Consider the following 21,520-nt stretch of genomic DNA (forward strand, 5'->3'; position numbering starts at 1 on the left):
ATGTCTAAAGGTTATGCTTAGTGGCAATGGAAAAAGTTCAAATATGGTTGAATGTAGAGTATGCAGCTGAGAATGAACTTGGGTAACCGTTTTCTAGTCGAAAGAGAGTGTGGCAGGACACACGAGTCCTGCGTTTCTGAGCCCTGTTCCTTTAAAATGCACTTAACTGTCCTCTCCTCAGATAGGAAGAGTCTTTCACAGACTTCATTCATAACTGACTTGTGGAAGGGCTTTGGTGTTTTGTATGACTGGGGAAAATACTCTTCTTCTATCTAACAATGGGATTTGCATTTGAACGTATGCTTAAAGACAGTTTCCTAAAAACGTGTTATATTTGTTGCCAGAGCTTATGTGGGTTGGCTTAGCTACAGCCAGGCTCTGCGTTCTAAGGAGCATCATGCTTTATTTCATGGAAATAAGGTTGTTTAATAAAACGTTAACCTGCTGTGCTGAGGTCGTGTCAGATTTCTATGTATGTCACAGCATGTTACTTCTAACCTCCTACCTGAATTGCCTTGCCAGCATAAAGGTTCTTTCCCACCTTGGATGTGAAAGTGACTCAATTTAGTAAGCTAAGTTAAAAAAATATATAATTGGACTGAACACAAGAACTTGCATAAAGCTTTGATAAACTTTATTTACACATGATTGAGGATCTTATGCTCTCCTAAAGTAAAACATTGTACATGCCATCTGTATGTAGGCTATATCCATGAAGTTTACACAACATATCATTGCCACTCCAACTGAATACTTGATTGTCCAAGATGCAGCTATTGTCATGTCTGGCCAGTCATTTTAACTTCTTATCAGCTGCAAGCCCCTCCACCTATTCAGCATGTCTGCACCACCAGGCTACGGTTGCATTTCAATTTCCTTTGTAACATCCGAAAATGAAGAGTTAAAATGATGCAAACATTTTGTGCAACATATTTGAATTACTTTCTGTTTATTCGACCACGCCACAAACATTTGTCATTACCGTACTCAAGATTATGCAAACCGAAATCAAACAATTGTTACTCATCATGCCATCTGCCCTCTCCATTATTTTATTTGCCCTTCTGCTTAATCGGTGCCCTCGATCTGATGCTTTAAAGCAAGAGTAATATTTCTGCTCAATCTAACTTACTGAGATTCAACTCAATGGCATTGTACACTTTCTTCGTACGAGCCAGTAGAGATCCCTGCTGAGATTGACTCACAGAATAATACACTAAACCATGGCCCATCTCCAAATTCACAGTAGGCTTTTTATTTTTTCTCGAAACATCAGTCTCCCTGAGTCCTCTTCTCTATTGTCTGATTCAGGTTCTCATCAAGGTGCTTTCACATTATGCTTCAATTTATATTCCATAACTATAACGCTCTTTTTGACCTAATAATGACGCTCAATTCATCCGCTGTGGGTGTGCCTTTCTTCCAATTGAAAGAGGTCTACCCTCTCCTGCTCCAGAGGAGCTATACTTCATATTTTCAAAACCACTGGCATGTTTAGCATTCACCCCAATGAATTTTGGAATGTATTAGGCCCTTTTTCAGGGGGAGTTAAAGCTTGAAACTGTAAACCCCATCCCGCTGTAATCACAGCATCTCACTTTGTCTGTTTTGAAAGGTTATGAAGTATAGCTAGTGCAAAAATAAAGGATTTGCGTGAAAAGAATAACATTGGATTTTTTTTTAACTGGTCAATAAAGTTGAGCCTTGTAGAAAACCACATTGTTTGAAAATAAGACTGATTACACTTTGACAGTATTATAGTGCCTGTGCACTGTGTGACTACTCCCTATCTGGAGTTAATCCCTTTCAATTTATATCTGAACCAAATTAACTTCATCTTAAATGTTCCCTCCATGAAAATCAGGCCAAACACTTTATTCAGGGTCTTATTACTTACTGTTTTTTTTTTTTTTTTACTTTTATACCAGCTGAGGTTTTTTTGTCCATGGCATTCGAATTAACATTACACACAGACCGCGGTGGTTTCCCCCCAGATTTTTTCACTAATGGCATCCCCTGCTGGAGTAATCGTGACAGAAAAGCCTTATAGTTTTACCAGGAAACCTGTTTTTTGGTGCCGCTGACATACATGTTTTTTTTTTTTTTGCTTCCCTGGTTTTGCCTTAAAACATTGAGTCTCCTCCTTCATTAAGTTCCCAGGTAAACAGATTGGTAATGTATAGAACAATATTATTAACAAAACACCAGCTACTGCTACAGCAACTCTGTTCATGACTGTGATTGATATCAGTTAAGCTCTGCTTTGTGACAGTAGGCACGGTAATCCTATCCCTATATTCCATGCACGGAAGAGCAGAAAAACTAAAGTTCTAAAAAAGTTAATTAAGCAAAAGAAAGCCAGTTCCACTCGAAATTGGCTTCATATGCATAATGCTGTCGCACCAATGACGCCCTTTAGCATTTCATGAAATTCTAAAAGGTGTCTCCGACAACGAAGTCCTGCTATTTTTCTGGTCTTCAAAATAAAAATCCTGTTCTTTCTGAAGATGATTTAGTTTCCATCACTACTAAAACTGGGTCTTAATGGCTTGAGAAGCAACTTGCTTCAAAAGATATACCCTCTGGTGCCCTCTTCCTTGACCTGTTGGCTCCATACCATACATTTAGAAAGGGGCAGTTACAGTTTCCATCCTTAATTGTTATGGTTAGAATCTGACCCCCTTTTTATCTCCTCAGTGCTGAATCCCGCACAGTGAAACTGATTGTTAATATTCCATTATCTGATCAGATTGATTGGGTTGAGGCTCACTATGTCATTTCTATTACCCACACACATTTTCATGATGTTTACTCTGTCCTACCACCGTTCAGTGACTTTGAAAGTGAGGGGTGTTAAGGCACTCTTTTAAGATCCAAACTTTGGTGTAAGTAGGGGTGCCGCAGGGACCTGGCCATCTTATATTAGAATTGTATATTCGTACCGGATCAATTGTTCAACTAAGAAACTATTTAACAAACTCTCGCAACAACTCTTGTCAATCGGGGGTTCGTCCGGACGCATTTTTCCTCCATAGCTTTCTAATAGACTGCTCCTCCTCCGTTAGGTTTCCAGTGCATTGGAACTCTCTATCGTGCAGTCTTCATATGCTGTTCCATGTCATCAATGGTCTAAGTCTTCATATTTTATGTACGATTTAATTAACAGAATACCCAGTCTTAGTTTTACAGTGATTTTTGTGATAGCAAGAAAATCGCTGCTTTAAAAAAAAAAATGTGATGCCTATTTCAACCAGATTTCAACACTGGATAAGATCAGCTATCCGAGTGATTGGATACCTAATTATTTGCTTTAGTTAAAGTGAGCCTGAGACTAAAGTGCATATTCTTCACACCTGCAAATAATTTAACATTACCAGTCATGTTTATTTCAGATAGTGACATTTATTGACTCTTTCCTGCCGATTATTGTTGCGTGTAATCCTCTGAATTCCTTAAATGGGGAGAGATGCAGGCCATGTATTGGTTTAAATGTTTTTTTTTTTAGACCATTTTGTTTTCTTTTCAACAATGTACCTACTTGGTATTTTACATACATTCAGTGGTTTGGAATTCCAATAGCAAGATGTACAGGACATATTGCTTGAGTTTAAGGACAACAGTCTTCATTTCTATGTTGTCCACTAGACAAGTAGGCTTAACTTTCCTACTGCTAGACTCCAACCTCAAAGTTTCAGCTCCCCAAATTGGAGTTCCCATCTTCCCTGGAGTTGGGGGGAGTCTCCAGGCATGGGAAGGAAGTGCCGTATACCCGACAGTCGCTGGCAGAAAATAGCTTTTGCTTTGATCATACCGAAGGCAATCGCGCATTAAATCAGCCAAAACATCAGCTACCCCGAAACTATGCCTGCTAAACATATGGGAGTCCACAGACCTCACCCAGACTGAGAAATAGTGGGTTTCGTTGAGATGGGCCCTTGCAAAGCGAAATATCGAACAAAAATGGGGTGTGGGTGTAATGCCAACTATAGGAGATTGGGTTGCAGACCTGGATAGAGCCAGGGTTGCGGAGAAGGATGTTTTCAAACACCGGATGCCCCAAAATGGATTTGTAAGTGAGCTACCTGGAATATACACAGGGGTGAAATATGCCTGTCTCCCACTGTGGAGCTACAACTCAGATTGCAAGGCCCATTAAATATTGAGGGGGAGATTCTGGAATGAAGAATCATTTCTGGAATAATATATAGAGGAGAATTTATACTCCTATTTCATCAGATTGTATGTTATTGACAATCTGCATTGCTGTGCTCTTTGTTATGTTGCCTAATAAAAAGATTACACTTTTTTGTTTTTGTATTTTTCATTTCTAAGGTGAAAAAGTCGGGGTTTGAAAAGTACCCCAGTTCTGTATTACAACAAAAGAGCATAGCTTGTTCATCGGAAATGACAACAATGGGAATTCATCAAAACTAGGAAGTGCAATATTAGTCCCCGCCACTCTATTAGTACTTGTGGGAGCCTCTTAGGGGTTAACCCAGTAGCATTGTACTCCACTAAGGAGAAATTCTGACAACTAATAAAACATGCCGTCAAGGCCCTGTGAAGGAAGAGGTGATGGCAACAACCAAAGATTATTCTAATAATGCAGCTAAACACACCTTGCTCTAGAAAGAGCAGAAGGGCCAGTTAGTACTCTGTGTTGCTTTTAAAAAAAGAAAGGGAAGGGAAGGGGAGACTCCTGAATAGATTCCATTTGCTTGTGCTTTTTAAATTCTGTCCCTCTCTATAGGTACTCTCTTAAAGCAACCTAAAGTCCCACAGGGATGGTGGCCTGCTGTGGTCAGGAGACTACCATTTCAATGATTCCTTTTAAATAAAGCAATCTTTTTTTTCTTCTTAATTAAGCCCTTTTTGCTTAAAAAGAACACGGGCTGTGTTTAAAAAAAAAAAAAAAACCGTTTTCTTAATTTTTTTTATGAGTAGGCAATGGTGCGTTGGACCACTGCCTCACCTATTTGAAGTGGGTGGTAAAATGTGAATGTTTTGCAACCACATTTTGGTCACAAAACATTCACATATCCCAACCACTGCGATTTGGTTTTAGGAAGGGACGCCATAAACACGCCCCTTCTTAAAACCAAATTGCAAACCAAATTTGCGATTTGTTAATAGGTTACCGAATCGCAAGTAGGGCTTTGTACATGTGAAAAGGACTTTTTCTATTCTGTGAATCAGCCGTTTGTAACCACAAAAAGCGGTGGTACATGTTGCCCTTAGTGTGCATGTTTGCAGAATTGATTTGAGTAAGAAGAATAAGGAAGTGCTGGTGAATCTGATAATTATAAATGTGTACACCACCCCGAAAGGGAACAGTCTAAAGTCTGACCAGGTTACTATGTTCCAAAGGGATTTAGACTTTTTCTAATTTTCTCTAAGGCCATGATTAGAATCCTGGTAGAGTTCAATAATGGTTTAAGGCCACTTTAGGGAGGGGCCCTTTATGGGGACCTACTGATGCATATTCTATACCCCCGGCAAACTTTCAAAAATGTAGACCACCTAAGGTACTGCAAAAGTTATTCAGATCTCTTGAGAGTAGAAGATTCTTTTTTCTAAATGGTAGTTTTCAAACTGGCTCTCTGGCTGGTCAAACTTTTAAGCAGGTAAACCTTAAGTGGCCAATCAATGGGGGCGGGGGGGGTGTCTGTCTGTCTGTCTGTCTCTGTGTGTGTGTGTATATATATATATCACTCCCAAAGCCACCTCCAATCCCCACGGACCGGCGAAGCAGGAGACGGACCACAGGATCTGACCAAACAATTCTTTTTACAGGTAAACAGCAATGACGCGTTTCGGGCTCGAAAGCCCTTGCTCACATGCAGAGAATTTACTTCTTTTTTATTTTTTTAGTTTATATAATACAAAGTGCACGCCCCTAAACAACCTCCTGCCCGGTCATGTGTCCATAGAAATAGTGAAAATACTGTCCATGGTGGTTCATGAAAGATACAAAATATTTTTTTAGTTCGTTGTTAATTGTAAAATGCTAAAGTGCAATTTCTAAAGACCTAAATGTATAACAACTTTTGAACAAAAGCAAAATTAAAAACCACAAACTAATAACCGCTTCTTATTGGAATCATTCGAGTAAACATGGGTATATTTAAGCATAAATGCTGAGAAACTGTTTATCATCCCAATTTAAAAAAAATAATCTGAATAAATTCATATCAAATTATTACAGGTTAAATCCTACAAAATAAAGGGAGTAGCTGTTCTAATAAATATACATGGTTAATTGATCCATTTAGAAGCTCTGGACAGTCTTGCATGGAAGATATTGTCATGATAAAGTGCATCCAATTTTTAGTATATCTAACTAGAAAACCCCTCCGCCTGATGTGCAGAAACTGTGCACAGTTGAGTGCAATATATACTATAAAGTGCAAAGTGTATGATAAAAAAATCTGTATAAATATTGCTAACAATAAAAATCGGTCATTGCCTCAATCCATTGTTAAAAGCATATAAATAACATATGAAAAAACAGTGATTCATCATATTTGAAAGTGGTAATCACCCCATGTGTAATTTATAAAAAAAGAGAGAGGACGATAATTGCTAATATTTACAAGAGACTGATGAAATGATGTTTCATGTGATAGGTAACAGGGAACCTGACTACCTATGGGGGGGGGGGGAAGGAAAACGCTAAGACTCTTGTAGGATACATCTGTTAAAGGGTGTAGATTTGATACATTCAAAGTCAAAATAGGGCTGCAACTGGGACCAAAAAACCTCATAGAAAATTATACATGGCCTCTGTATTATTAAGACTATTCAGCCATTTACTGTCGAATTCTAGGATCATGGTTGCCTCCAGTTGCCTCAACTGCTGCTCTCTGTTGCCACCTCTGCGCGATTTGGGAATGGACCCCTGTTAGACCTGTCAGCCCTTTCGGTGGTCCCTCCTTATTTTTCTCCCTTTTGTGCCTCTATTTCTTTTTCTTGCGTGTCCACTGAGATTTTTGGGTGTTGACCTTAGGTCTCTAGGCACCTCATTATTACCAATTAGTAGTGAGGCGCAGATGCTCTATTAAAATGGAGGTAGGAGTAATGGTTCAACTACAAAATGGAGGCCACTAACTGTCAAGTTTCACCTCATAATTCTGTGCCATACGGTACCATGAGGGGTACCAGAACCTTCTGGACCTTTCTGGTCACTCTGAGCACAGGCAATATAAGGTGGAAAGTTGGGCTTCCCTTTCGGATTCGGAGAGTGAACAGTCTGGATTACTGGCTTTGGAGTGAGGAGGTTGGCGCACTGTGGGGGTTTGATAGCCTCTTGGGGATGCTATCCCTGCTGGTCGATACTATCCCTCACCTGCTGACCTGACCCTGCAAGAACATTGACATGTGGTACCACTGACGCAGAAGAGGCCTGTGGGTATCTCAGGTGGGGCGGTCGAGGCGAGGACTGTGAGAGATTGCCAGGTGAGGGCAACTGAGGCTGACCTCTGAATGAAGCCAAGACCCGTGGGGAAGTAGTCTCCTACTATTGCTGTCCCCCAGTGCCCTGCGTGACCAAACTCATGGCTATTCCGAAGTGTCCCGCCTAAGACTGAACTCTGTGACAAGGAACTTACTGGATTACTTGCCTCCAGACTTTGAGTCTCCCTGTGGTGGAGAGGGCGCTGCGCTTGTGGGTTGGAGCCGGCAGCGCCCTCACGTCTGGTCCCCGGTGGTGGTGACGGGCTGGGAGCTCTGCAAGGCCGTTGTGAGGGGAGGCTGGAAGCGCCCTCCTGTGGGGGCGCCGCGACTCTCTGCCCGGAGCAGGGAACTGGTGGTGGAGACAGGGCTGGGCGGCTCCACAGACGCGGCAGTGTCTCGATTGAAGCGCAGGTTTGGTGGAGGGCTGGGCGGCTCCACAGACGCGGAAGTGTCCCGATTGCCGCGCAGACCCAGTGAAGGGCTGGGCGGTTTCACGGAGTATAGGCGGTGCAGTGCTGAGGTGACCGCCAACCGTGTGGGCCCCGTGAGGGTTTGCGTGGTTTGGAGAGAAGTCTTGGTTCTCGGTGCGAACTCGCCGGGGGGCGACCGGCAAAGAAGTAAGCTCCCCAAGCTACTGGTAACAGCTAAGATCTTCATTGACAATCTTCAACTTATACGTAAGGGGGGACTTGGGGCTGGTGTGGGACATAGACCCAGGAGATAACGCTGTAGAGCCTAGTGGTTGATCAAACATCCTGTTCTCTGGTTGGGGATGTGACAAGAACTGAATGAGCTTAAATCATTGAAACCACCCTATAGAAGCTTGGGGTCCTGCCAGTCCTAAAAACCCTTCTGACCTATTTCTACAACTGATTAGAAATTGGAGAAGCTACATGCATTGATCGACACTAAGGCATAACTCGTTTCCATGAGAGTTCTGGTCCCTGTTTTATTACAGCAGAAACCCATCTGACAGAAGGAAGATGTAATACTGTTTTCATATCAAAGTAATGTTTTGCCTGGTTTCACTAAGTGAAAACCTATTGCTCTCTGGTGGATTTATGTAAGCTGTGTAGTATTTACTGGGGGGTGGAAGTATTAAGAGATCTTCTGGAATTCTTCCTTCTGGGAGAGAGAGTTGATAACTAAAGTGATAATTTATTGAAATGATTGTTCAAATGTAGAAGTGCTAATTGTGCTTACGATATACCCTGTTAGAGAGTAAACCAAATTGAAGTTCTTTATAGAGTATTTCATTCTTTTCTAATATGGTGTAGTGTCACTTTTAGTGGTGATTCACTGTGTTACTGCATTGAGTGTGACGCAAGTACAACACAAATGTCTTGGAGTTAAGCCTTTCCACTTGAAGTCAAGCTACCCTAAGTGGACCGGAGATCCCGGGTCCAACAACCCCACCACAAAATAAGATAGGCAAGCTACGTCATTATTGTGTTTCTTTTTAAAATGCCGTGCTACCGGATAGGCGGGGGTCACTATGCAGGATGGCTCTGAGATGTTGCAAAATCCTGACGTGTACCTGTAGTTTGGTACTGCCTATGTAAGGTACACGTCAGGACATATACTGCAAATTCAGTCTTGCAGTTGTAACTCCCAGTGATCGGAATATCAGTAGAGCAAAAAGGAATCTGATAATGAGTTTTATTAGTGCCAAATTTGCATGCCCTACACGTAGAAGATTTCCGGAACCCTGACACAGGTTGCAGCCACATGGTTTTCTGTCTCATTTCCGGGCTGCTTCTATCTAGGACTGACCCCATGCTTTTGGTTCTGCGAAAAGTGACCAGCGGCATGCTAGGTAGGTAAGAACCCAATACTGCATCCGTTAACACTATTGGCCAATTCTTCTTAATAATGGTCCTGCTTTTATTTTCTTCATTGCTGAAAGCAGTAATTAATCTAGGGCAGTCATTCACCTCAATAGGGGGTGTCAAATTGGAATCTGTGTTATCATTACTAGAAGGGTGCAACGGAAAGAGACTGTCTCGTGGTCGTGAATTGGCTTTAGCTAGGGCCTGATGCAACATTGCATCTGAGTATCCACGTACCTTGAGTCTAGCCTTCATCTCTTTTACACATTCCTCAAAATCACTAGTGGAACTGCATATTCTTTTAAGTCCTAGGATCTCACCGTAGGGAATGCTACTTTTAGTGTGTTTAGGGTGAAGACTGGAGACATGCAGTGTTGTGTTTCCAGCAGTGGGTTTTCTGAAGAGTGTTTTTTCCAATTTGGCATTTCTAACATACACTTTTACATCCAGAAACTCTATCTCATGTTTGCTGATGTGAGAAGTGAAGTTGTGGTTGAGGGAGTTGTCATTTATCTCTTTCAGGAATGTCAATGCTTCTTCCTCATCCCCTTGCCAAAGAATAAAGACGTCATCAATATAACGTAGATATTTTACAACCTTTTCATTGACCCATGCTCGATGTTTGATGTTAAGAACCTGTTCCTCCCACCAGCCTACGTGTAAACACGCATAGCTGGGAGAGAAACCGGATCCCATCGCCACACCCCTTAATTGTTTCCACACATCTTTGCCAAAGAGAAAAAAGTTATTATAGAGACACCATTCAATAAGACTGATGATGACTTTGTTGTGTTCATGATATTCAACAACTCATTTGTTCAGGAAATGTTCAATTGCTTTCAACCCACTAATATGTGCTCTGCTCGTGTATAAGGACTCCACATCCAAAGTTATTAACAACATATCATCCTGCCATTCTATGTCACCGATTTTATTTGTTGTTGCAGGAAATCACTGGTATCCCTAACATAGCAAGGCAAACTTTTCACCATGTCCTGCAGAAAAAAGTCAATAAATTGCCCAACTTGTTCACTTGCACTTTTGATCGCCGAAATGATATGTCTACCCGGCGTCGGAATAATGCACTTGTGAACCTCGGGGATTAGGTAGCACACAGGCAGGACAGGGAATTCATTGTTCATGAACTTGAATTCTTCCATAGAAATCAAACCCTCTCTGCGCCATTTGTGTAACAACTTGAGTAGAGTCTCTTTAGCTTTAACATACTCCTTTATGTGTGTTTTTTTTATAGCAGTTGACATCCTGTAATTGTCTATAGGCTTCCGTCGAATAGTCCTTTTTAGGCCAGATGACCAGGTTTCCACCTGTATCTGAGGTTTTTATCAGTATTTCAATATTTCTACTCCATTTTTTCATAAGGGTGGTGTATTCTACTTGCCGGTGATGGCCTATCTTCTTTTTACTGCCTCTGGTAGTCCTATAGAGTTGTTTAATTACCTTAGTCACACAGTCATGGAAAGTATCCACCACATCTTTGGCTGTTAAGGGAACAAAGCTGGATTTGCTTTTGAAAGGGGTGATCCCAGCTCCTTTTTGTAGCATATTAATCTTACTTAATCTGGTTTGTGTGCTGAGATTCACGTCCGGACCAGAGGGCTGAGAATCAGTCGCATCATTAAGATCGTGTAGATCGAGGAGAGTAGGTACATCTGCGGACAAATGTTCAGCTCCTTCCATATCTATTGTTGAGGAAGGGCGAATTTCAGATCCAATACCTTCTTTCAACTTTTGTATAGCAAAGAATTTCATTAGTTTGAGTTTTCTTATAAAGCAAAAAACTTCTATGCGAGTAGCCGCGTAGTAGAAGGACTGTTTGGGGCAAAAATTGAGACCAAGTGATAACAGTTGTTGCTCTGCTTTAGATAGCGTGATCTCAGATAAATTGATAATAGACTTTTCCATTATTGCCGTTTCCTCTGCCACGTTGATTTCGGCTTAAATGCTTAAATGCAAAAAGCTAAGACCCTGCTCATTGAGCTAGCAAAAAAATAGCCTCCACACATCACAATGGCACACTTGGAGGAACACACCTGGCAGTTGCACGATGAGCGCAAAGACCTGGAAAATCGGTGCAGGAGGTACAACACCTGCTTTCATAAAGAAGGAAGGCACAGGCATAGATTATAACTATACATGCCTGGAGAACCTCTTTAGGAAGATACTACAACAACCACAAGACTCTGACATTACTGTCATAAGAGCACGTTGAGGTGCAGAAATATAATGAATCAACTACCCAATATAATGCTATTGCTGTGAAACTGGCATACATTAAAGTTAGATGCATTTATGAATAAAGCTTTACAGTGTGACCAAATCTTTTTTGTGGGTCCAAAATCCTCTTATACCATGATCTAACCTCCGAGACTTTCCAGAAGTAAAAGAAACTGGAAAGGTATCACTCAGATATTGAACAAATGAATTAAATACCAATAGGGCTACCTGACTGTTCAGCACTACACCAGATTGGCAGTGAAAGGACATTGAAGGGTCTGGAAGCTGTGATGGTTTCTTGAGACCAGAGAACTCACTGACTTATAATGGTCCCTAAGGATCGCCCAAAAAGGATAGTAAAGGAGTTTCATGCAAAATGGACTAGTGGAGCTGCAATAACCTCCCAGCATATTGGAAAGAGGTCTTCAGCGACATTACGGAAGCAGGGCATATGAGATACCTACTGACGCACTTCTAGCTTTTCTGAGTCTACCACATAGTAAATAGGCCCAAGCAAAAATTCCATTATAACCGCTTAATCTCTCGAAATTTCGTGTTAATCCTGTCAGGAGACCTTGTTAAAAAAGTAGAGCAAGTGCACAGGAATAACATTAACAGAACGCAAGTAGCTGCTGTTTGCCGTTATAATTTTTATCTTTTGTTTACATGAAATGTGCTCTCATTGTGACAGTGGTTTTGAGGATTTATTTTGAGATAAAATGAAGCAGCAAATACTGTTTTTGCATTTTGAGTAGTTCCACATAATTCTCCCAAATCTTCGCGTAATCACGCAAATAGATGAATTTCGCACTCCACTAATGGTGGCTGTGAGCATATAACTATAGCGCCAGAGATCTTTCATGGAAAATGATTGAGGCAACCAGGAAGTCGACTGCACTCCACTGGAAAAAAGAACCTCCTGGCATGTGCAATAGCTTTGGGGACTCTGGCATTTGTAAGCTTATGAAAAATTATGTTCTAAACCAAACGGAGAACTATTTCGAGAATTTGAACTCATTGATAAATTAGTTAGCCAAAACAGAGTTTGTAATTTGGATTATGCTTACTTTGTTGTGCTGCAATGTTTCCTGAATACTTACACCTTAATTAAAAAAAAAATCAAAACATTAAAAAGGTTGAGAAAGTATGCCACTACATTGTCTATTTGAGCAGTGAATGTTACCAAAAAAGTGAATTGGCTTTTTATATAGGCATGAATGTTTAATCAAATTAAGATGTTTTTCTATTGCACAGTACTCTGGTCTCTTGCACTGAGGATCTATACAGTTTTATTAAATGTAGTGGAGATTCTTTTAATTGGGATTTAGGGCCTGATATAGAGCTTGATGCACAGAGCTTACTTTTTCGGCAAAGCAGTGGACAGTACCATCCTAAGGGACACCCGCCCTTCAAATTTAGAGTTTTCTTCTGTCCGCACGGTCAGCTCTACATTGACAGAAACCGTAAAGAGTACCATGTATGCCAAAGTGTATATCAGACCGTTGTTTTAAAAAAAAAAAAGTAATTTTTACTAACTACACTTCTGGTGCTTGTTCAAACACAATTATAACCACAGTTGTTCATTACGTTTTTGCAGGCACCTCAAAGTCTGGTGTGATATTCAAGGGCCACGTGGAAATCCCGAATCTGTCAGATGAAAACGATCCCAGTGAAGTAGATGTAGGTATTCTCAGTTTAATTTAATGCAGACAATTGGAATAATGAGTTGTAAAGTATCTCTTAGATTTGTTTTTTTTAAACGGATTGGTGTGAAGTACACAGAACAGCAACTACTTGATTTAAAACACCTACACAGATGGAGTGACATGGGTGGTTATTAGGAATGTTGGGCGTAATTGATAGCTTACATTCATCACTTTTGAGTGGAATTTCATGGAGACCAGCTAAACACTTGTTCTCATTTGTAACAGATCCGTGTCACACTAGTTAAAGACCAGCCAGACACAAATCTCCTTGCCTTCATGAAGAAGGAGGGTTCAAAGAAGATCAGGGCGGCTGTTGCAGATTACATCAGCACTCTCAAAACAGGTATGAATGCATTACAGCAGGACATTGTGTAGGGAAACGTTATTGCTGCTAGCATACATCATCTCTTATCAGCAAAAACTGATTGATTTCAAGATGCCCATGATGAGTCTATAGATGCAAAATTCCAACTTTTCCAGTTCTTGGAAGTGTTGTATAATATAGGCGTTGTGATGTATGAATCGTCTACAGATTCACAACTGTATTGCCTGGGACCTGGAAAATAGTGACTATTTGGCCCAGGAAGTATTAATGCATGTATATGACTCCAGAAAAATAAAAGGTGGATTGCTTTTATACTGCTATGCTTTTTCTTTGTTTTTCCTTTGGATTATTGTATTATGATAGGTGTCGTGATATTGGTAGAGTGTCTCCGGATCAAAAACATGTGGGCTGTAGAATAAAGAAAGCAGCTTTCTTCACTAACTTTTTGTTTCTTCCTGTCCTCACTGGCATATAAAGAAAGATTCACCCTCTTGAATTGGGCCTCTATTGTTATCACTAGGGTTAGGATTGTGTCTTGGGGTGAAATTCAACGGGCATTGAAGTCTATCTTATTGCATGTACTTTGCAGCCTAGTAAAGTTCTGTATGGACTGGTGAACTCTTTCATTGCACCCCAAGTGTGAGTGCAAGGGCTTGGTGGAAAAGAACATATCCCAATGAAAAAACTGCCAAAGCTTACTAATTGAAGTCTTTCACTTCAGACTGCAGGTTCACAGGACACATTTGTAAGCACAAGTTTTCAATTGGTATAGCTCTTTAGTTGCACACTAGAGCTGCAGCTGCAATGAAAATGCAAGAGATTAACTTTATCTGCCTGTAAACAAGGAAGGAAAGGTATTGTATGCACCTACTGAAATTCACATTCGCTGAAATTTTCATCACATTATTGAGCTACCCTGTTTCTACATGGCTTAAGCATTAGGAGAGCTATTTTACTTTACTGATTGTGCAAAACCTTTCACCATAAGATTTTCTCAGATAATCTTAGATAGAATATCTATGCACCATTGTGAGATGCTGTAATACTTTACAGCAAATTCATGTTTTCTAAAATCTATAACCTAGTTGGAAAACATGCCCAATTAGGCAGTATTTACTTTTTGTTTTTAAATCTAAACAGCTATATTGAAAATGTATTGCACTTTGCCTGTAAACACCATTGTAATAAAATCTAAATGAAAAATAAAAGTAAGTGGTGACCATAAGCGTAAATATTTAGAGCTGAGAGAATGTAACCCTGCCATTTTAAGAATTCTAGAATACTTCGCTATTCTAAATGTTCAGCGGATTCCATGCTTGGGTATATCTTTTGCAAGAAACATTTTTTTTCTGTCCTTGTATCATAAATGCATCGTGCTTACATTGTAGACCACCTGGAGACTTGTGCATCCTCTCAAGGCGTTCTTCATACGTTGTCTTATTTTTTTTTTGTGTTGTGGGAGTCACATTTTTCCCTTCTTTACAGTGGTAAAGGCACTTGACCAATTAAATTGAAGGACCCTGTAAATCCAGAAAGTGCTTGTTAATATTATTTACAGTTTTTATAAAGCGAAACACTCATCCCAGTGGGATATCGCAACATTAATATCACTCCCTGACGTTTCTGAAAGCATTAGTAAGTGTGGGCCCCGAATGCATTATGTTCTAAACAACCATGCATTTAGCTTTTCCCTGAACCCCAAAGATTACCCTTACATGAAGGAACATAGAGCAGAATTCTATCTTGCAAGATTATAGGGCAAGTTCTCAGTAATGTTTTGTTCGAAGGCCTAGTAACTTAAACTTTGCTCTTTGGCAGCCAATGTAAAATCTACAGGCATGCCGAACTGAACTTGTCCTTATTGCAGATTAATCTGGCGGCTGTATTTTGTTTAACCTGCAGCTGTGAAAGCAAATTCTGCAATGCCAACATACAAGGCATTTTGATGGTACTGAATCCTAGAATTATAGTTTTTGTACAGTTTTCAGGAGTCCACCTAAAGAGTCTCCTTAGCAGTTTTAAAATGGCGAAACATTTGCCACAAGTGGCCTTTACTTGATCTTGCATGGAAAATGAGTTATCTACAAGGACTCCTACATTTTTTCGCTACCAATTTAGACTTTGGAGCAGTTCCCAATGGGGAAGGCCACCATGACCCACAACACAATAAAGGAAAACTCCTGAGTTGATGACTAATTGGGCTGTCTCGCTGTTCCCAAGTTTAATTAAAGGGTCCATAGACTTTTGGTTAATCCCATATGCTGTTGCGTTCAATGAATATAAGAAGCTAGGTTTCTTTGTCACACATTTTTTTTCTGAAGACGTGGTTTTTTAAATTTTTAGTGGTGTTCAGATTTGTGCACCTGGAATATGGCATCAAGGCAGTCTCCCAAGGGGGTTTCATGCCTATTTTCAGGTGTTCTTGTGTTCTTTATCAATTTTAGATCCCACAAGACTCCAATTTCTTTCCGGAAGGGTTAGCTTTCTTGTGTTTGAATTGTTTGTGAGTATTATGAAGAGTCACCTGATGATAAAGCAGGTTACTTGCTTATAGCATCAGTTTTCAGTTATTAGTGTTGTCATTTAAATTGTTCAAACAAACCTCCTGACCGAATCTTCCAGAATAGAGTGTTTACTCGCTGTTGGGCAGCATTTTGGTTCCATCAAGCTCCTTAACTGACTTGGCCGCTTCAGTTATTCCTTACACATGAAGCTGATTACCCATGGAAAGTGTCACTTTGGCCTATTTATGTATGTTTTTATAATTAAAGATTGCTGCTGTTAGGTGTTTTGAAAAAATAAATGCAGAATTTCTCTTTTTAATGGAAGTTTCTGTTATCCTATTCATAAATGGAGACATCCGTTGTATATGAATTTAATGATAATGCCTAGGGTGGAGAACTGTTGTTCAATGCAAATACTTTATACATACAGTAGTGCCCACCAGGAACTTTCAGCATACCACAGCTGAAGACTGTCAATTGGAAGAATACTTGAACTAATGAGCCTACGGTGAGACACCCAGCAGAAGCAGTGGGTGGAAGATAGCTTTTGCTTCACTGGTGATTTGGTGTCTTGGCTGTTATCTGGCTCATAGTGCATCACCCAATCACCAATCAAGGGATCTACCCATTTTTCAGTAAGGGGCCCAAAAGGCTTCGCTAGCATATGTCTCTACTTACCTCTCCTGCTGTCTTTCTCTAGTGTTTACCACACATACCTCTCCCACATCTCTCACTGGGCTATGGAATGAGAAGGGTGCCTACTCTGCTCAAGACCTCATTGGTGTGGATTTTATGAGGAGACCTCAAGACTTGACTTGAACTATGCTGTGATCTTACCATTCACCTTCCCGAGGCCAAGGAATTGTTATGGCAATCTATTGGCCCAGTAAACACCTGTTGGAGATGTTTTTCCACAATAATTACTTGAAAAAAATTACTTATTCAAATTCCGAGATTACTACATTGGTTATATCAAGGAATTGGCTCATTATTTCTTTTTGCAAACCAGATACATTTTTTGGGGCAAGAGTAAATTGTAAATAGGTGTCAGCAGTAATGCACTGAAATAAGTAAAGCTTTGTAAAATAAATGAGTCCTAGATTTTTCTTAGCACATGGCCCCCCCTTTTTTTTTTTTTTTTTTTTTTCTTTTTTTTTTTCTTTTTTTTTTTAGCATGCTGAACTTTGCACATCTAGTTGAGTGTGCGTGAAGTGCCGTGTGTATCCAAACAATTGCAGCATGGTTAATTAAATGGTTTTTGGGAGCAGGTGTCCACCTTCAGAAAACAATTGACAGACTAGACTGTCCGCCCTTGCTTACTCTAGTTGAGCATTCTCTGTTGCTTGCCACGTTTCTGTTCTGTGCATCCATGGTATGCTTTTGTTTCCAAATGTGCAATTTATTCTATTATTATACGCAGCCACGTTCTCTTCCAGATAAAGATGAAAATAGGCTCGTACCCCCCAAAAAATCTGTTTCCAAGGCTTGAGGAGCTCCAGGGTCCGTATTATGAGCTCTTCTCAGAGAACAGCTTCCATAGCAATTGTCAGAGTAGTTGTAGACTCTCTGCTGCAAATTGCAGAACTGTAAGGCAGTGTCCAGCCACTGAGCAGTGCACTTGTTGGAAGTGGGCAAGGAGCTTTTTCATATTTTTTTCTTGGTACTCTGCTTTTGATTCTTTGAATGTGTTTTTTGGATTTAGTTTATTTTTGTGTGTAGTAACTGGGCTGGTTTTAATTTCCAGAGTTCACGCAAGGCATGATCTTGCCAACTGCTAATGGTGTGAAGGAGCCAGTCCAGGAGACCAAAGTGCCTACCAACCAACAAAAGGTAAACATTTTCTTCAGGCACAATTCCTTATCATTGGGTAGTAATTTTTTAGAATTTGTTGGAACTATGTTCCCCATATCTAGCTAATTGTTTTTATAGGGTTTAAGTTGTAATCTCAACCACAAAGTCCCCTTAACTTACATTTTCTTTTATGTACGTGTGAGTGACATCTGCATGTTAGTCAATGGAATGTGGAACCGAGGGAGGGAGTGAGTTACTAGGAAACAATCCAGGATTGAAGGCATATGGAACCTTTATATTGTGCTACTTGTTAACTTGTTCAGGGAGACAAAACCAGGACTCAATATCTCGTTAGATGCATGGTATTCTCTTTCAACATTATGAAACCCCTTAATAAATCTGAACGCTTGAGTGCTTGCAGCCAACAGTGGTGAAAGCTCTGCATGCTTTTGTGTTCATTTTGACTTATCTTGGCTTTTCAGGTCACTTTTCCTAATTTAATGAAGCGCAGCTTATGTTTAAGCCACCATCTCCACAGGGTACAATATGCCTTGTGGTCATCAATATTAAAATACGTCTGCAAGCTTTTGTACTATGAAGGTCCTGCCCAGGTTCGGTTCTTTTATAGAATAAATTCCTTTTATGACGTTAGTTAAAACAGTATGCAATTGCCCAGTAATCTGTCAGAGTTAGTCTTAGGAGTTGATGGTTAAGTCTTATGCCTTAAGGTATTCTAGGGACACACTATTAATCTCTTCTCAGGTCTGGTATAACCATGTTGTTCTCAATTCCCATAATAAAGCAGTAAATAGACTTCTTTCTTTAAAGACAAGTGTTGCTCTCCTTCTGATGGATACATCTGCCAGTGGATTCCTCACCTTGTGAATATCCCCTGCGCAGCAGGCATTTGGAATTTTTTGTAGCTCTCCACGCCGGCGAGGTCATGGACGATGTCACAGAGGGTACGACTCCGCTCACGACCCCGGATCTATAATAGGGCCTCGTCGGCGCGATGACGTCCGTTCCCTTTTTTCCGCGCCGTCGACGCCAACGGATTTTAGGGACTCTCCTTAGTTACTTTGTATTTCTAGCTGTTTTCCTCTGTTTCTCTTGTTTCTTTTGACGATGTCTGTGAGGAAATGTGGTTTTAAGCCCTGCAGAGTGTGCGTAAGCAGATGTCCATCACTGACCCGCACGAAGATTGTGTTTGGTGCTTGTCTTCCGACCACGACGTCGATGGATGGCCAAGCTGCAGGAAGATGAACCCAAAAGCGTTGAAAGAGAGACAGGCAAAGCTTTTTATGGCCAGGATGAGGAAGGATAAGAAAGCAGGTAGGAGAAGGTCGAGGTCTCGTTCCGAATCCAGGTCGGCCTCGAAGTCGGCGTCGGGACACTCTAAGCCAAAGAAACATAAGAAGAAGCACTCTTCAAGGCATCGATCTGATAAAGAAGCGGCGCCGAGATCGACCTCGCCTCGACGTCACAGAAGAGATTATGTCTCTCCTTCAGTATCGAATACGGTTTCGCCAGAGGAGTCAGCTTCACCTGAAGTCTCTCCGCGTCGATCTCCGACGCCGGCTCCATCACCGGATTAGGTCCATTCTCCGGCTCCAGATCAGGAACATCCTGTGCTGGAAGAGCAGGTGGATCCAGAAGAAGTTCCGTTATTGGCGCCGGCTGGCTCGAATACAGGAACACCTGCTACGGAGCCAGTACCAGGAGCATACCCTCCATTCCCTGCTCCAGGACAAGACCCTTCGCATTACCTTAATGCTATGTATGGGGTATTTGCAAGGGCAATGTACCCCTCTGGTGCACCTGCGGGTCCCATGGGTCCATTAGCTTTCAATTTGGGGGTACCTCAGGCCTATGCCCAGGCCCCTTTCATGCCTTTCCTTCCGACTGCGCCGTCTTGGAGTTTCCCGGCGCCGAGGGCTCCGACGCCGTTCCCATCTTCACCGGCGCCGTCTGTTCGGCGCAAGCTGCGCAGTCAGATCCGTGCACGGCGCCGGCTCCGAATCCGATGGAGTCGGTTATGGATCCGTCTACTCCTGTGCCGAGTATTCATTCCAGGATTGAGGCCCAGAGGGTTTTGGAAGAGAGGCGGTATCGTGAGGAAATGGAAGAAGGTGAGTGAGCTTTGTGATTCAGATGAGTACTTTGCTGATTTGAGAGAGGCCAGTGGCCTGGACATTTCACCTGATTCTGATGCTCCTTCAAAGGATGTAGCCCCTTATCACGTGGTGGTTAGAAAGGCGGCTGAATTATTGGACATTCAACTCCCTACCAGTGAGTTCAAGTCAAATTTGTTAACAGAGGTACTCCATTCGCCTTCTTCGGTTGTTGAGCCTCTCTTGCCTTTCAATGAGGCTATTCTTGAGCCTGTGTTAGAGGTTTGGCGAAAGCCTCTATCTGCGCCTCTAGTTTCCAGATCTATAGCAAGAAGATATAGGGTGGCTCCTGGCGGTCCAGAGTTTTTATCTGCTCATCCTTCTCCAGAGAGCCTGGTGGTTCAGGCTGCATGCTCAAGGAGATCTTTGGGAGCTTTCCCTCAAGTTCCAGCTGACAGGGAATCAAAAAAGGTTGATCAGTTTGCCAAAAAGGTATTTTCCTCTGCAAGCATGGCGTTGAAATCTACGAATGCTACATGTTTGATGGGAAGGTACATCCATTCTTTGATGGACTCTTCTAAACAGTTGCTGCCTAAGCTGTCTGAAGTTTTGGATGATACCCAGGCTGCTGCACGTCAAGTCATTCAGAGTGGGCTAGAAACAGCTGACTCAGTGGCATGGATTATGGGTTCTGCAGTGGCTACTAGAAGTGGTGCCTGGTTGAAGTCTACGGATTTTTAAACAGATGTGCAGGCTACTCTGTTGGACTTACCATTTGATGGTTCAGGACTATTTGGTAAGAAAGCGGACGCTGCCCTAGAGAGGTTTAAGGATAGCAAAGCTACGGCAAAATCACTTTGCTTGCAAGCTCAGCCTAGAGGTTCTTTTCGTAAATACAGAGGATTTGGGAAGTCATCCTTTCGTTCATATGGCCAACCTCGTCAGCAGAAGCAACAACCGCAACAGAATACTCTATACAAGTCGTATAGAGGAAAAAGTAGAGGTCGTCCACGTGGCAGTCGGTCCTCCTCCTCCTCCTCCTCTTCCTCTACCTCCCCTCCTATCACCGCAGCAAAGTAGCCCTAGATTCCCCATTCCGGATCATGTTGGTCCTGTAGGGGGTCGGCTTACCTATTTACTTCAAGATTGGGAATCGGTCACTACAGACCTTTAGGTTCTCAATCTTGTGGAAAATGGGTATGCTCTTCCCTTTCGGGAATTCCCTCCAAATTACCCTCCTTGCCAAGGGGCTTGCTCAGAAGAACATCTCCATCTTCTTCTGGAGGAAGTTCTGACCTTGCTAAAGAAAGGTGCAATAGAGGTGGTTCCAGAGCAGGAGAGGGGTCAGGGATGCTACTCCCGGTATTTCCTGATTCCAGAGAAGGATGGCAGATTACGTGCAATTCTGGATCTCAGGGTCTTGAATCTTTATCTGAAGCAAGAGAAGTTCAAGATGCTTACCCTTGCGCAGGTTTTTCAGGCGCTGCTGGAAGAAGACTGGATGGTGTCGATCGACTTGCAGGATGCGTATTTTCATATTCCCATCCTGAAGGCGCACAGGAAGTAT

The 21,520-nt window shown here is 41.6% G+C and overlaps 1 protein-coding gene across 2 annotated transcripts in view; it reads left to right on the plus strand.

Annotated features, from left to right (window-relative positions):
- Positions 1-21,520, plus strand: part of AHSA1 (activator of HSP90 ATPase activity 1) — a 132,636-nt gene that overhangs the window by 16,031 nt on the left and 95,085 nt on the right. For both annotated transcript variants that reach the window (XM_078659970.1, XM_078659971.1), the window contains exons 3-5: positions 13,114-13,196; positions 13,448-13,565; positions 17,796-17,881. In XM_078659970.1, the coding sequence (XP_078516096.1) occupies positions 13,114-13,196; positions 13,448-13,565; positions 17,796-17,881 (287 nt within the window). The remainder of the gene's footprint in view (positions 1-13,113; positions 13,197-13,447; positions 13,566-17,795; positions 17,882-21,520) is intronic.

Source organism: Lissotriton helveticus, chromosome 9 (genome assembly GCF_964261635.1).
Source record: "Lissotriton helveticus chromosome 9, aLisHel1.1, whole genome shotgun sequence".
Taxonomy (NCBI): domain Eukaryota; kingdom Metazoa; phylum Chordata; class Amphibia; order Caudata; family Salamandridae; genus Lissotriton; species Lissotriton helveticus.